The sequence below is a fragment of the Lactuca saligna genome, chromosome 3 (assembly GCF_052625555.1).
Source record: "Lactuca saligna cultivar CGN05327 chromosome 3, ASM5262555v1, whole genome shotgun sequence".
Lineage (NCBI taxonomy): Eukaryota > Viridiplantae > Streptophyta > Magnoliopsida > Asterales > Asteraceae > Lactuca > Lactuca saligna.
In genome coordinates, this window is record NC_136419.1 from 169,499,013 (window position 1) to 169,516,431 (window position 17,419).

Sequence of the window (17,419 nt, forward strand, 5' to 3'; positions counted from 1 at the left end):
CATATCAATATCTAAAATATTATTATTTATTTATTTTGTATTTCTATATCATTTCATAAATATTTAAATACTATGATACCAAATAAATACGATAATTAGTATTCTCTCATACTAAAAAAATACAATCTGAATGAATGGCATTCTTTCTTCTCTAATCCAAAGGAAAATTATGTTACAGGTTCAAGAGTTACTTATCTTAATAGACTAGATGATCATACTATGGAATACAAGTGTATAAATTTGAAGGTGATTCAATGTGATTGTCAAACTCAGTTAAACCTAGAAAACGAAGTTGATAGTCACTCAATCAATTGGCTTATCAGATGATGCGATTATGAAGTACCAGTTCGACTTCGAGTTTGACTTCAAATGGAGAACAAATGTGCGTCAATGGGAGGGTGTGGAGGACAATGGAACGACGACGATGGAACGCCGACCTAGAAAACGAAGTTGATAGTCACTTAATACAGATCATGCGAGTATGGAGTACCTGTTTCACTTCGACTTTGACTTCGAGTGGAGAACAGAGGTGCGTCAATGGGACCGGAGGGTGTGGAGCGACGATGGACTGACGATGATGGTCCGGGGATGATGGGTCATGGCGATGCTGTCAAACTGGAGATTGTTGGTGTATCGATTTAGGGCAAAAAAGATGTGTTAAATCGATTTAGGGCATAGTACTCTCTATCGGCCTTGTTTATCCTCCTTACGAAACCAATTAATCGTGTTTACAAAAAATTATCTGTATAATTAACTTGGGAAAACTTAATCAACTATAGTCAAAATTAGTCAAGTCTCATTATTTAGTCAAAATATAAATACAACTAGAACTTTTTCTAACGTGTTTGTTTTTTTATTTTTTCAACTTTTTCCAAATACTATTATAGTAAACATGTTTGATAAGGATCCATCAATAATGTAACGAGTCTTTACAAAATTATGAATAAAAAGAAAACAAAACTGTAGTTATTTTCAAAAATAAAAAATATTAATTAAAAATATTTTAGTTTTCATTAACTGAAAATTATATATATATATATATATATATATATATATATATATATATATATATATATATATATATATATATATATATATATATATATATATTGACTATTACTTTATAATCACTAATTGTTTTTTTTCTTGTAATTCATCAGTGACGATTATTGAGTGGTCACTAATTGTTTTTTCCCATTTAAAGAGTAGGCGTGTAGTTCTGAATAAGTGATCATTATTTTTTGTCACTAAACCTCTAATAGAATTACTACTTTTTTTTGTCATGAAGCTTCTTAAATATTGATCATTATTCTTAGTCACTACATAGTTAACATAGTGATAATTATTTTTAATCACTAAATAGTTCTTACGATATGAAACAAAAACAGTTTCATTTTTTTTTGCATTTTAGTGATCGAGTTAGTGACCACCACATATAATTCGTCATAAAATTTGTAGGATTATCAAAATTCAATGACCAATTAATTCTTAGTAGTGGCTAAAAGATGCTTTGAGTGACCTAATGTTAGGTCGTCACTAATAAGGACTTTTCTTGTAATAACCTATATTCATCGATCTATGAAACCATTTCGTATTAAAATGTCATTGCATAAAAGTAGTAGATAAGTATATATGCCGGTTCACTTTTTTTTTATTAAATTATATAGATAACGAACCTGATACTCATCACTTAGTAATGGATTAATATTAAACGAATAAATTGTTGAGCCGTTGCATGTGACTTGTGAGAGGGATAGCCACCAGGTTAAAAACGAATTAATTAGCAAGAATCAGGTGCCTCCCCCATTGTTAGAGATTCTATATCAACTTTGTGATTTCCATATCAACTTTGTATTCTGAGTAATGGATATTAACGGAAAGCTGTTTCTTCTGCCTAATATCTCTCTCTATTCCTTGTTCTCCACTACTATTTAGTTCAGTGAATTAATCTTTTTTTGAGACTAAGTGGCGTTCATCGTATTAATAATTTCTTCAATTTGGTACTTTCTCGTTAATTTCCCCTTTAACTTTTTTGTTGTTGACTCGGGATATATATATATATATATATATATATATATATATATATATATATATATATATATATATATATATATATATATATATATATCCCGAGTATATATAAGTTTACGTATTCAAATCCATCGTAATACATCGTTTTGTTTGATATATATTTATTATAACGTTCTTTAACTTTAACCCAAACTTGATTACTTTCAAGATATTTTAAATTTCACTATTATCTTCATCTTACATCACATCTTTTTACCGAACATGTAGTAGGCTATATATATTATAAATGAAAATCAAAATTATGTAAAATGAAGACAATTGTGAAATTTATAAAAATCTTGAAAATAAAACAAGTTAGAAATTGAATTATAAGAATATTGGACGATTATAATGTACATATGATATAAAATAACGTACTATGGTAAGTTTAAGTACCTCAGCTTTTATATGTATATATATCAGTGTTGTAAAAATCCTGATTAGGTCCCGATTAATCACATGGCGCCACTCGACCGATTACAGAGCGCCTAGCGATTAATCCATTCATATAAAATGATTGAAACAGTAGAACCCGAAGATATTTTAATACTTTGAAGAAGTTCTATCTCAATATAAACTATTTGAGGTATTAATTATTAATGTTGTATTTATCATATTAACCTATTTTGTTATGATATTAGTGGTATTTATGAACTTTTATATGATATTAATCATATTTAACTTTTTAATATCTATCAAATTAGCAATTAATATTCCCCAATTAATATTCCCTGATTAATTCCTCGATTAATCTCTGCTTAGCTGATTAATCCCTTAACCCAAATCCACCGACTATCTAACGACGAACGATTTTTATAACCTTGATATATATATATATATATATATATATATATATATATATATATATATATATATATATATATATATATATATATATATATATATATATATATATATATATTTATATATAAATACTATTGGTCCAAGAATCATTATTGATTATTTAGTGTTTTGTAGGGATGTTGAATTATAATTTTCACGAGAATTTGGAGGAAGTGCATCAGAAGCATGATTCAGGAGCGGCATTACACAGATGGGGAAATAATACCAGGGATATTGTCATAAAGGAGCCAAAACGAAGGGTTCGTTTCGCTACTAACCTCCCCAAGCTCAACAATGATGCTGCTGCTATGCCCCGGACGAAACAGGTCAATCGTCTTATTTTACAGCATCTCTTTCACTCTTTGGGACATTTTAGGATCCTCATCGAAGCATACCCCCGATGAACAATTAATCATTAATTCTATGATTTCTTTAGTTTATCAATGTGTGTGGACTTAATGCTTTCCATGTTAAATCTAAATACAAAAATAAACCAAGTTTGCATCTGAAAATACAAAATTATGTCATACATAAATACTAGCTACCTACACTACACTTTTTTTTCAACAGAATAATCAATGTATATCTAAATTAGCTATAGCTTATGTATATATTAAAAAAAAGAATAAAAAAAATAGAAAATAAGAAAGATAAGATTCATATCCTTATGACAATCCTGTGTTTCGATTTAGTGGATTTTTTAATGAACAATTTCAATCTTTCAATGTAGATTTCTGTATTAAATTTCAATTTGAAGACCTAGAAGTAGTTGCTAAAATATTCTTATACATGGTTTGTGGTGCAAAATTAAATTTATAAAATTCCATAAAAATATATACAAAGCTTAGCATAAGCTCTAATAGTGGATGCAAGAAAGATGGTAGAGAGATTTTATCGCATTTTGTTAAAACTATGTAGTTTTGTATGGTTCTTTATCTAACGTTAGGTAAATGACAGCCACATATTTTCTAAGCCTATATATATATATATATATATATATATATATATATATATATATATATATATATATATATATATATATATATATATATATATATATATATATATATATATATATATATATATATATATATATATATATATATATATGAGTAAAGTGAATATACCTAACAACCTTATATAAGCTTAGGTACCTAACTCCATAATACTACATCGGTTTGTATCATAATTACATTGTAATTACCTAAGGTTTTTTAACTTCAACCCCATAACTTGATTACTTCCAAAATCTTTGAACTTTCACCAATATCTTTCTTTTACATCACGTCTTTCTATCAAATACCACCTACTGGGCTTCATATCCTACCACTACAAATGAAAAGATGTCGAAGAAATATAATGATAAATTTCCAACATTTTTTTGAAGTAAATCAAGTTTAAGTATGAAGTTTAAGAACCTTGGATGATTGCAATGAAAATTTAATGCAAAATAATGTAGTTTGATGAAGTTAGGTACCTAAGTTTATATAAGGTTGTTAGGTATATTCACTTTACCATATATATATATATATATATATATATATATATATATATATATATATATATATATATATATATATATATATTCAAATGGGAATAATTATATAATTCAGAATGCGAGAACAAATCAGGCAAATATCTTTCTTTTTGCCGCAAAATCCTCCAACGTACTGACACAACGGATGAATGTAATATTGATATGTGAATAAATATATTCATATATAAATATATAAAGTATATTAATATATGAATAAGTAGATGCATATTCTCAAACAATTATTCATATATGAATAGTATCTGTTTCGTCGTCCTGATACACTGAAAAGCTTAAACGATAGATTTGCAATATGGTAGAATATACTTATCTTTATATTCACATATCAATGTTGTATTTATCTGTCGTGTCTGTATGTTGGAGGTTTTTGCGGCAAATAGAAATATGTGGCTTAGATTTGTTCTTCTGTTTTCGATTTCATAATAATTCTCATTTGAACTTTCTCATATATATATATATATATATATATATATATATATATATATATATATATATATATATATTAGTTAAATAGAGAACCATTATAAATAGTTTTCCAAGAAACTAAACATTTTTTCAAGTTATAAAATTTATTTTCTATTATAAAAAAACCTAAAATTATCCAAATTCATAACTTCACATTGTGAATTCAAATATATTTTTCGGATTCACCGTGTGAATTCAGATTCATATTGTGAAGCTACACAGATTCACATTTCGAATTTGCCGAAAAAAAATATTTTTTTTTCAACAAATTTGATATCATTGGAAAAAAAGGATTAAAAGTTATCAATTTATGTATTATTAGTTTTTTTTATTGAAAACAAGTAAGCTTTAAAAGTTGAAAAAAAAGATTGGTTCATTGGTTTATTGGGATCTGATTTCTTAACTTTAAACTCATAATTATGTTCAGATTAAATTATATTTGTATAGTTCTCTCTCTTACCTTTTCGGGAATATAAAGATCTTATTCTAATGATTTGTTGATTTTATATTAATTTTACAAGTTATCAAGTTTGAGATGTTACTTTCTGGACCTACTTGTAAAGGTGGTAGCCTTTAATCTAGTAACATATAAGTTAATTATTACGAAAAATTCATGGTATACTAGACAATATACCCTAACCATAGCCTCTAACTTTTCATGAATTAGAGTTTTGTAAAATTAATTATGTATGTCACAAGTTAATGTATAATTTTAATCGTTTACCACACCACTCTGTACACAAAGAATGACATTAAGCCCTTGATATGGAAGAAACTATACATCCATATCTAACTAGGATTTATAATTTTGGCATTTTGACTTTCAATGAATTTATTATAATTTTTAGAAGACAATGCATGAAATATGTGACCACACAGACCAATCTGAGAAGATTAACCATTTTACGCTTCAAGGATTTGGAATGATGAAAAACAATTCAAATTTTGCAAAACGAAGGCACACTAAGTTTTCAAGAAACTAATTCTCATGATTTTTAGGTAATCTGATTGCCTTGTACGAATTTTTGAAGTTGAATGGAAGATTTGGAAAGATTGGTCATAATAAGTTTTATGTCACTTTTGGTGTCTCATTAGGGACTTACTAGTTAAGCTTCAGTTTTTGCACTGTAGGCATCATAATTGGTTACATATAAGGTTTCCAAATTGTATTAATCTTCTTTACTCCAAGGTCTTAATGCATGAATTTATAGAAATATGAAAATAAGTCTTTACTATCCATTTAAATATTTACATACTTCAAGGTCAAACTTCCATCTTAACCCATTGAGCCCTTTATGACACCATAACTAGAAATTAAGGCCTTATACAGAACCACCACTTATTTTTTTTTATCTAATGGTGGTGTTGTGGTGGTCAATGGTAGTCTTATCTTTGTTTTAACAACACATACCAGGGAAAAGAAAACAAAGAAAAGAATTGATAGGAATGAAAGTAACACAACATGGTTACCTCAAACTCATATGACAACGTTGGAGTTACCTCCTCCCATTCTCCCTTTTCCTCCCTTGTTCTTCTTCTCATTTTGCTAAATCTGCCACTCAAATCGTATGTTTAGGGTTGAACGTTTATCCCTAATTATGTGATTATTCTTATTAATTTATAAATCTGCTTCCTGAATTAGTAACGAAAAAATGCGACATTACATGTACCCAACATACAAGAGTGTATAATGTTGAAGTGAATAGTTAATAAAATTCCTCGGTATTTATCGTAATATATATATATATATATATATATATATATATATGTATGTATGTGTGTGTGTGTGTATATATATATATATATATATATATATACACTAGCCGTTTACCCGCGCCAAGCGACGGGTGTGACAATGGTGGTTGAATGTTGAAAGATGAATTAAACCCTAAAAATGGAAACATCAGCGATATATATCCAAGATTTGTGAACAGAAATTGCGAGATTTGGGAAAATACGAAGATAAGGAATGAACTGAGTCAAAGTAGCCTAAGAATATGGGATAAGATATTTGACATTTTCAACTGTTGACCATATGTACTCTACTCTTTTTTTAATGCATAAATTGATTGTACAAATGCATTGTATGTTTGTACGACTTAAAATTCAGCATTTGACCAAAAATGCTTTATAAGGTTATTACGATATATATATATATATATATATATATATATATATATATATATATATATATATGTATTGTGTTGAATATTAATTATTTTATATTATTATGTTCCATTGCAGCAACTAACTGACCTCAAAATACCCTTCCATGTAATAAAAGATTGTACCCAAGACTTTAGTGAAAGAAACTTCATTAGGAAGGGTGGTTATGGAAAGGTCTATATTGGGATCCTCACATGGACAAGTCATGTAAATCGATTGGTTGCTGTAAAGAGGCTAGATGTGACCGGATTTCAGGGTAACAAGGAGTTCCGTACAGAGGTTACAATGCTTTCAGAGTATCAACACAAAAATATTATAACACTTATAGGGTTTTGTGATGATAACAATGAAATGATCCTTGTTTATGAATATGCAATCCATGGAAGCCTTGACAAATATTTAAGTGATAGTACCATGGCATATACACTGCCATGGCACATAATTCTTAAAATATGTGTTGGTGTTGCTTCTGCATTAGACTATCTTCATAACCAAGTGGCCGAAAAACATAGAATAATCCATCGTGATGTGAAAAGCGCGAATATTTTGTTGGATGCAAATTGGAATGCAAAACTTTCCGATTTTGGGTTAGCTAGAATAGGTTTAGCAAATCAACAAAATACCTTTGTGATCACTAACCCTGCCGGCACATATGGTTATATTGACCCACAATATGAAAGAACAGGGTTTTTAACAAAAGAGTCGGACATTTATTCGTTTGGTGTGGTTTTGTTTGAAGTTATGTGTGGAAGGTTGGCATGTGTTTTTAACTACCATGATGAGCGTCGGTTCCTACATCATTTAGCTCAAATTCGGTACAAAAATGGAGAGTTGGATAAGATTATTAATCACAGGATAAAGATAGAAAGCAATACAAGATCATTAAGCAAGTTCTCAGCTATTGCATACCAATGCTTGCATAAAACTCGAGAAGAACGACCTACAAGTGCTGAGATTCTAATCCAACTTAAGGAAGCCTTGAAAATTCAAGTAAGTTTGAATATTATTTTTATGTTTCTTTGATTTAAATTGTAAGGACATGATGTTATATCTACTGTTCAATTTGATTAGATGCTAGATGTTTATATTTGTGTAAACTAAGATGAGCTCCTTTTATCCTTGAATTTTGCAGATAAATAATGGATAACCAACCAAAACATCAAAGCTAAGGAGGAATTGATGAATAAGTAAAACTTAATTTTATGGTTATCTAGGGAAATAGCGAGGTAACACAATACTATAGTTTGGCCTTCTACAAAGTGAAAAAACATTGTCAAGATTAACAACTATATATTTCATTCTATATATAATATGTCCTTACCTATAAACCTTCATTAACTCATAATCCTCAATAGCAGCACATGATGCTACCACATAAGGTAGTTCACCCAATTAACTTGTTTTAGGAAAAAGGTGTGATATTGGTCACTAGAAGTTGAGTATTAGACTTTATATGGAATGGAACATTCATCGTATCATAATAATTACAATTGAAAAAACATAACACATTGGATAAAATTAGTTCTTATATGATATTCCACACAGTTAATGGATAAAAGGATATCACAAAATTTTCACTTGAACAAGGTGATTTATATCTAGATATAAACTAATGAAAAGTCATACATATGCTCTCCGTTATGTGCCAAATTTAGTTTGCAAATGTAATCTTGTTTCTTTTCAACTACTTTCCAATGTTGTAAAAATTGTCATAGGTGGTCGGCTAGGTGGAACCTGTTGGAGTAATTCAAAATCTAGGACAAAAATAATCCAGAGGTATTTTGGGAAATTTTAGGAAATCTTTCCTAATTTAAAGTTTTAGAGTTCAGTTATGTCTAGTGTAAGTGGGGTTATGTTTTTAATGTTTTAGTATTTTTTTTATTATGATTTCCTCAATAAAGCTTAGAAACAAAGCAATTTTCCTAGAAATTTATTTGTTCCTTGTTCTTCTTCCATTATCATGTGTTCTTTTGTTTTAGTTCTTATTGTGTACCTTGGATCAAGGTAATTTCTAGATTGTTTGAGTGCATTTGGTATCAGATCAAACCATATTCACCTGTTTTTATTGATATTGATGGACAAAAGAAAAATGGCTTGTTTTCTCCCCAATATCCTTCGTTAACCAGGAGCAATTACGTTATCTTAGCAATAAAAATGAAGGCTCGATGCAGGCTTTAGAAGTGTAGGAAACAATTAAACGAAAACACCCTCAGAATCCGGTTGGTTTCAAGAACGATAGGGTTGTGATGGCTATCACATTCCAAGCAATACCTGGTTATATTTTGTTGTCTTTAGCGAAGAAGAAGACAACAAAAGACGATTGTGACACACTCAAAACTATCTACATGGGTGTTTGTCACAACCCCCGATTGAGGCGGTGGAACAAGTCGGACTGCGCGACTTAGTTCATGGATCACAAGTAAACTGAATGTATAGCACAAGTACAATAATAAACAAACAATAGTTGTATTCCATCTTTAGGTTTGGATACAAGGTACTTATAGATAATAATATAGTACATAAATTGCCTTAAATAGTTAAGCCGATATAACAAAAATCTAGAAAGCTTGTTTTGAGGGTCAACACAAGGTTGGTGAGAGTTACATGTTTTCCACTAGAGCAGTAGTGATACTTTTAAAATGATCGAAAAGTATTTTCATTGTAAGGAAAACAATACTTAAAAATGAGTTTGTAAATAGCCTTTAAAGAATCTTTGAAAAACAAAAGGTGTTTTCCCACAAGTAAAACCATACTTGTAACTGTTTTGAAGTGAGAAAAACCAAGTGCATGGTTTGTAGATAGAGAGAGAGAGAGAGACCCAATTAATATTTATAGTGAGTCCTATCACCGAGCTATATGACTAGATATAACCCCCTACGACGCTTCATTGGACATCATGGATAAAGACTCAAGATACTTATCACTCACTTCAATTGATCCATCAACGTTGTAGCTAACAACCGCAGGTGGGGGTGTTAACCCATATAAATCTATACATATGTATCTCGCTCCAATGATTAACGGATACAGTTGAGTGGGTATACTAAATGTTTATACTTAGGTAATGATTAACATCTCAGTGTAAAAGTTATTAACTAATGTACACAAATAAAGTTTTACTATAGAAGTCGAGTATGTTCGATAAGTATATATGTAATAGTGTATAGTACTCGCTTAAATATGTTGTAAACATTACAAGGACATGCTTAACTTCCAAGTTATAATATATATATATATATATATATATATATATATATATATATATATATATATATATATATATATATATAAAGTTGAATACTAAAAAGGTGGTAAACTTTTATGACATACAACTTACGACATGCTTTTTACAACATAAAATCATAACCTTGTTGAAGGTAAAATGATATATTATCTTGATTAGTGACTACTTTATGTGTAAAAAATATGTTATTTGCCAAAATAATAATTATAAATAGATATGATTTTTGCATGTGTTTTTCATAATCAATTTAAAATTTTCATATGTATTCTCCTTCAAATATTAAAATGCTTAAAAGAGGGGCCCGCTCACCTTGATATGTGATTCCGGTTTTGATGTGAGAATGTGATCGTTTTTGAGAAGAACATCGAGATAACATGTGGCATCCTAGAGTTTAGGTTAAAGACTGTGAACGATTAATTTACAGTAAATCTTTTTTTAATTTGATTCATTGAGTTTTAGTGCGTCTTATGTAAAATAAATGAGTTCATTTCAATTATTATAAGATAGCAGATGATATCTTACTTCCAGATGGGTAAACCGACAAATGAATCAAATAGCTCAAACTGCGACCCTAGTTAGTGCATTCGAAAAACTGAAATTTTGTATCAAACAGTTGTGAGCGAAACAAACACTCTAGTCTCGTAGTAGATGTTCCCCTATCGCAGAAAATTAGAAAGAACATCCAAAACGGAGTTCGTATGAAAAAGATACGACCATTTTAAGAATCCACACCAATATAATATTGATTTTCTTAAAACTACAAAAACCGTTTCTATCCGTTGTGGCACTTGCACATCTCCGATGGAAATTTTGAGAGCATTTTTGAATTCAGGATATGGTTTAATATTTAATTTCACAATCAAAATATTTTAAGAAAAAATATTTGTAAAAGTTGTAAAATCGGACGTGTCAAGTTAATTAAACGCGAATCTTTGAAAGCTATTTCACCGAGTTCTGTGTATCATATTTGAATCCTATCAGCATTTCTGGAATCACCACCAACTGGGAAAAAAGAAGGCACTTCCAGAAAAATTTCATAAGACGATGTGGTGGCACGAGAATTGAGAAAACGGGATTTATATCACAAAACATATATTACAAATTTATTCCTAAAATATATTTTAAAAGTCAAAGATGTTTTTGATGATTTGCTTGTATTGAAAGCTACGAGAGGTACACCATTATCATTTGTTTTACTGGAACACTTCACCTCTCCTTCTCAATTATTGATCGCCGGCCAAAGAAGGAGAACTGGTGGATGTCGCCAGCCTTGACAACCCTCTCCTTACCTTTCCACCTTTTTCTCGTCGAGCACAGCAACCAAAAACACCCCTTGATGTTTTTGCTTTCCTTTTGTGTGTGTACCACCAAATCAGAAAGAACAAAGAACAAGGGAGATGTCGGAGCATCCTCCCTCCCCACCACAGACGACGATGATCGCTATCTCAGCCTCTCCTTTTACTTCGTGAATCGCCATCGGATACCCACTATCTTTTTTTTTCTTGCTAATCAGAGCTAACACCTTCTAGATTACTACTGTTGGCAACATAACAAGTGTAAAAAGAGGAGCGCTCGTCGGAAAGTGACGACTGCCCTCCTCACAACCTGCCTTGCCTCCACCGATTGACACCGAGCTGCCTTCGACTTTCTCCATTAGTTTCTTAGTCGAACACCCCCAAACCATACTTATTGACTGATTGTTCGATCTCGATCAACACTACTTCCCTTTTTGCGTGTTTCTGTCGGATGGGAAAAGTGGCGGCCAAGAGACCGCCGGAGCAGGCCTTGTCGCTTTTACTTTTTGATCCCGTTCATCTTCCTGATTTCTACCTTTTGTTCATTTAGTTCTTCAGCGATCTGATGAGGATGATAATCCTTCCTATCGTTTTTAATATTGGCTAAAACAAACCACATGGTGTGTTAATATCACTAACCAACCCATCACTTGTTTTATTTAAATCAAAATTAGCCCCCTAGATTGAAATCTTTACAAACCAGGTCCTACTTCATTTACCCATTGCAAAAATAGTCCCTTTAGTTTAAATTATTATTAAACTCTACCATAAGTTTTTCAAAGTTCAAGAGTTGTAAAGTTGCGGTTTCTCACGTTATGCTTCACAAGAATGAACCAACTCCGAACAAATCGAACTCACGCTTCAAGGGTGAGTGCTTACAATCCCTTTTTATTAATTCTAATTATTTCAGGGGGAATACATGTACCTATATACTTTGTTTACGCAAACAAGTTATCATTTTATGTGAAAATGCAACAAGTCTAGTTTATAAAAATATTATTTGATAATGTAACATCTTGTTACAGATAAACTAGTATAAAATTTTGATATATATATATATATATATATATATATATATATATATATATATATATATATATATAGGGAAAAGTGAATATACCTTAAGGGTATATAAGCTTAGGTACCCAAACCCATTATAATACGTTATTTTGTTTAATATATTTATTATAATATTCTTAAACCTCAACCCTTGACTTGATTTACTTTCAAAATTTTCGAAATTTCATTATTATCTTCCTCTTACATCAAATCTTTTTGCCGAACACCTAATAGGCTATATATATTATAGTTGAAAATGAAAATTATTTAAGAGGAATATATATGTGAAATTGATAAAAATCTTGGAAGTAAATCAAGTTAGAAGTTGAATTATAAGAAAATTGGACAATTACAATGTATATGTATGATACAAAACGATGAAGTATAGTGAGTTTGGGTACCTAAGTTTATATACCCTTAAGGGTATATTCACTTTTCCCATATATATATATATATATATATATATATATATATATATATATATATATATATATATATATATATATATATATATATATATATATATATATATATATATATATATATATATATATATATATATATGGTAGTTATTTTATCATGAAATAACTAGTCCACACTACAAATTCTACATGATACAAAAGCATGTGATTCTTACGTAAGTTTGCATGTCATAAAAATGTGTCATAATGATTCACCAAATTTGTTGTATTTCAACTTATACTATGCATGTATGTCTACGAAAATGTTTAAATACAAATAAGTTATAACCATTATAACTTAAAACTTATTGGTCACATATTCGAAATGCACTACCTTATAAAAGCGAGTACCTTACACTTTGCATATTTACCAATTACTTCGCTTGTATAATGGGAATTTCATTATGCCTAGTGACTTATTTACACATAAGTTAGGGTTGGGAGCTACTCACATACCTTAGTTAATGTCTTTTTAGCGAGATTATATTCATTAGCTAAGTCTAAACACTTCACATACCCACACTACTATAACCATTAATCTTTGGAGCGAGATAAATATATGTAGATCTATACGGGGTTGACATCCACACCCATGGTTGCTAGCTACAACCGCAACCGATCAATTGAAGCAGGTGATAAGTGTCTACTATTGTTACTAAAACGTCCAATGAAGCGTTTTAGGGGGTACATTCAGTCATATAGCTTGGTTATAAGACCCACTATAAACATTAACTAGAATCTCCCTCTCTCTCTCTCTCTCTCTCTCTCTCTCTCCCTCTCTTACTACAAACTATGGGCTTGGTTTCCTTCAAAACTATTTTAGGTAAGGATTTAATTATGCAAAGATACAGTGTGGTTTTCAAAGCTTATTCAAAGACTCTTTACAAACACTATTTTAAGTATGGTTATACTTATAAGAAAAATACTTTTTAGACTTTTTAAAAGTATTACTGTTGTTAGCAAAAAAAACCTATAGCTCTTACCAACCTTGTGCTGACCCTCAAAACTACATTTATTCTCAGGAAAATCACTAAACAAACATTGAAGACAAAATGGATTATAGGCGACCTAGTTTAGTAGCTATTATATTATTTGCCTATCTGTTAAGACAATATATGTACTATTATTATCTGTAAGAACCTTGTATTCAAACATCAAGATGGAATACCAATGTTTTTTTATTTATTGTTGTACTTGTGCTATATATTCAATTTACCTATGATCCATGGACTTAGTCACACAGCCTAGTATGTTCTGCCGCCTTAGCCTGGGGTGTGGCATAACACCAATAGCAACAAACGTTTAACCAAGTTTTGGAATTGAAATAACCCACGAAAAAAAACTAGAGTATAAAACTAGGATAATACCACTAAAGATTGCAACAGTAGGTGGGAAAAGGTGTTGGTGGTCGAGTGGTGGTTTATCAGTGGCTGTAGGTTGCTCCAATAGCCTTGCTTCCTCGGTTTCTTTTTTGTCTCGAGGAGAATGATGAAGAGAAGAGGGGGGGGGGGGGGAAGTGGTAATGATCATGGGGTGTTTGGGAGGTATGATCACTGATGATCATCGAAACAGGAGGGGGCGGTGGCCTTGGTGGCTCTCAATAGCTGGTGGTCCAAGCCACCCTTAGTGGTGGTTCTAGTTAAAAGAATGAGCAAAGAAAGGAGAGATGAAACATCCCAAAAATATAGTCCAAAAATTTCATTTAAAATCATTTAGAAAACCATAGTCATCAAAAATCATTAGTCGTGTATCTCAAAATATCATCACATCTGTCAAATATATATCAGAGTATAAGCATGTCAGGCTAGACAATGGTGTGTGCACTACAATCATCCCAAGCTCTTCTCCTTGCTACCAGAAGTACCTAGAACCAAAACTAAAAGCTGTAAGCATGAAGTTTAGTGAGTCGACCCAAACTATCACATACCATACACATACTCACATAATAACATAACATTTGGCCTTTCCCGCTACACCGGGCCCCACCCGACATCGAACAAGTCCGACATTGAACCGAAATCCAGTATACATATAAACATATCAAAAATGCATATAACATAAACATATATGTGACAACCCCAAAATCACGGCCAGAAAAGACCAGTTTAATTTATGCTTTTAAAATAATTTCAGAGTAATCCTTTGATTAAAAGAGTTACGGAATTTGTTCCCAAAACGAAATATGATAAAAATAAGATTTACCAAAGCATTTATTAAAAAAATGTATTTTTCATTATATTACAAGATTCGGGATGTCATGTTCCAATAAACAGACCAAAAGCATAAACATTTCAATATAGACCTTACAACAGTTAAATATAACAATAGGTCTATAATCCAAAAATAACTTGACATGTCATCCAACTTATGCTCTGGTGCCACTACCTGTAATACAAAGAAAACTGAGTGGGTCAGACTTTGGAGGCTGGTGAGCATATAGGGTTTTCAACCCACAATAAATAATTAAATTAATTTTTATCAACCATCAATAACCCAATTACCCATTCTCGTTATTCTCACCTTATGTCCTTAAGACAACTAACATAACGGACCTAGTCTAAGAATATTTCATCAGGGTGACAACACATGCTCCAGGGCTTCCTCAGCAATATAAGTCAAATAAGGCAACCATGAGGAGGATGGAGTACAACGAATGAACACCCAAGTTCATTAACACCTACAGGTGGCGAACCTGCTAGCGTTCCACAAGACTGTCTAGAAAAGTTTGTAGTTGTCATCTAAACTCCGCTAGATGACTAAATCAAAAACATCGAGGCCTCTCATCTTTTTTATCACACGGAAACTATCTACCCATGTTCTACCCAACATTTTAGTAGATAAAATATACATTTTTAAACATAGTTTAAAACCTATATATAGTATGTTCATTCAAAACACATTCCAGATAAAAGATGAGGCACATAAACATAACATGTATTTCATAGAGAATAAATCATATCTATGAGATTAGAAGATAACATCGATACACTCACATAACACATATACTTAGTACGTTAAATCGATACTTGTATAAAATCGTGCATTTGAAATAGAGTATGTACCCCCTTCAAATCAACACCAATATATAAACACATAACACGTATTTCATAGTAAATACTTCATATTTATGTATTAGACGAAAGTAACTACACACTCACTTGATCAAAAGATGATCGGACAACACTACGACTTGTAGAAGTAGTATTGTTCGGTAGATTTGGAAGATCTTCACAAACACCGGGCTTCTCGCGGGCAGATTTTCGGCTCAGGAATCTCACTTCTCGGGATTTCGGGGCTTCGGGAGTTGCTTCGGGTCTCGGGATGAACATCGGGGCTTCGGGGGGGGGGGGGGTTAAAATGGGGCTTAGAGAGAGTATCGAGAGCGGGAGAGTATGAGATGGGCAACCTAAATTGGCTGATCCCTGATTTCTATTTATAGGTTGAGATTTCAGGGTTCACGTCGTGAGTTTTTAATATTCACCTCGTAAGTTTCTAATATTCACCTTGTGAGCTCGATACATCATTGCATTCGTCATGGCCACTTTCCCTGGAAGACGTCCATCATCTGTTCACCTCGTTAGTTTCTAATATTCACCTCGTGAACTGACTCACCTCGTGAGCTCTGACACAGCCTTGGGGTTCACGCCCCGAACTTCAGAAATTCATAACTTTCGCATACGAGCTCCGTTTTTGACGTTCGTTATATCTACGCGTAGGTGAGATTATGCTCTACAACTCTCGTTTAGACTCTGTTGGCTAATTTTGAATTTATTTTTATTATATTATTTTTAGTAGGCTGGGACAGGAAAACTCCGTTAGAAAATCATAACTTCTTAATCCGACGTCCGTTTTCGCCTATATTTTTATCGTTTCACTAATATCAATGAGATCTTCGATTCTCATTTAGATTGTTTCAACTAAAAATCACTCGATCTCAAATCGAGGATTTGGGCTACGTGCTGCTAAGTCGAAACTTCGGAAAATCATAACTTGCTCATACGAAGTAAGATTTGGGTGTTCTTTTTATGCACACTCTCGGTTTAAAGAACTGTATGACTTCGTTTAGATCAATAAGGCCGAATATCGCTCTAACGTAAATTTCACTTTTTACGTCATTCAGTGTTGTTGGTTCTGTCGCGAAACTTCAACAGGTCATAACTTCTTCGTTATAACTCGGATTTCGGCATTCTTTATATATTCGGAGACATCGTCACGACCACTACCACATTCTTCATAGATATCAGGATTATATAAAGTTTCA

The 17,419-nt window shown here is 31.3% G+C and overlaps 1 protein-coding gene across 1 annotated transcript; it reads left to right on the top strand.

Annotated features, from left to right (window-relative positions):
- The first annotated feature begins 1,870 nt into the window (after positions 1–1,870).
- On the top strand, positions 1,871–8,433 carry LOC145034027 (putative receptor-like protein kinase At5g39000). Its single transcript, XM_078982462.1, has 4 exons — positions 1,871–2,000; positions 3,049–3,239; positions 7,178–8,089; positions 8,232–8,433. Exons 2-4 carry the CDS (start codon positions 3,051–3,053, stop codon positions 8,244–8,246), a joined length of 1,116 nt encoding a protein of 371 aa, XP_078838588.1. The 5' UTR covers positions 1,871–2,000; positions 3,049–3,050; the 3' UTR covers positions 8,247–8,433.
- The last annotated feature ends 8,986 nt before the right edge of the window (positions 8,434–17,419 follow it).

Bases quoted from the DNA above. Each gene is read 5' to 3' on its own strand.
- LOC145034027 (XM_078982462.1), top strand. From the start codon at position 3,051: ATGTTGAATTATAATTTTCACGAGAATTTGGAGGAAGTGCATCAGAAG. The intron at 3,240-7,177 runs GTCAATCGTCTT...GTTCCATTGCAG, and splicing joins CTATGCCCCGGACGAAACAG to CAACTAACTGACCTCAAAAT.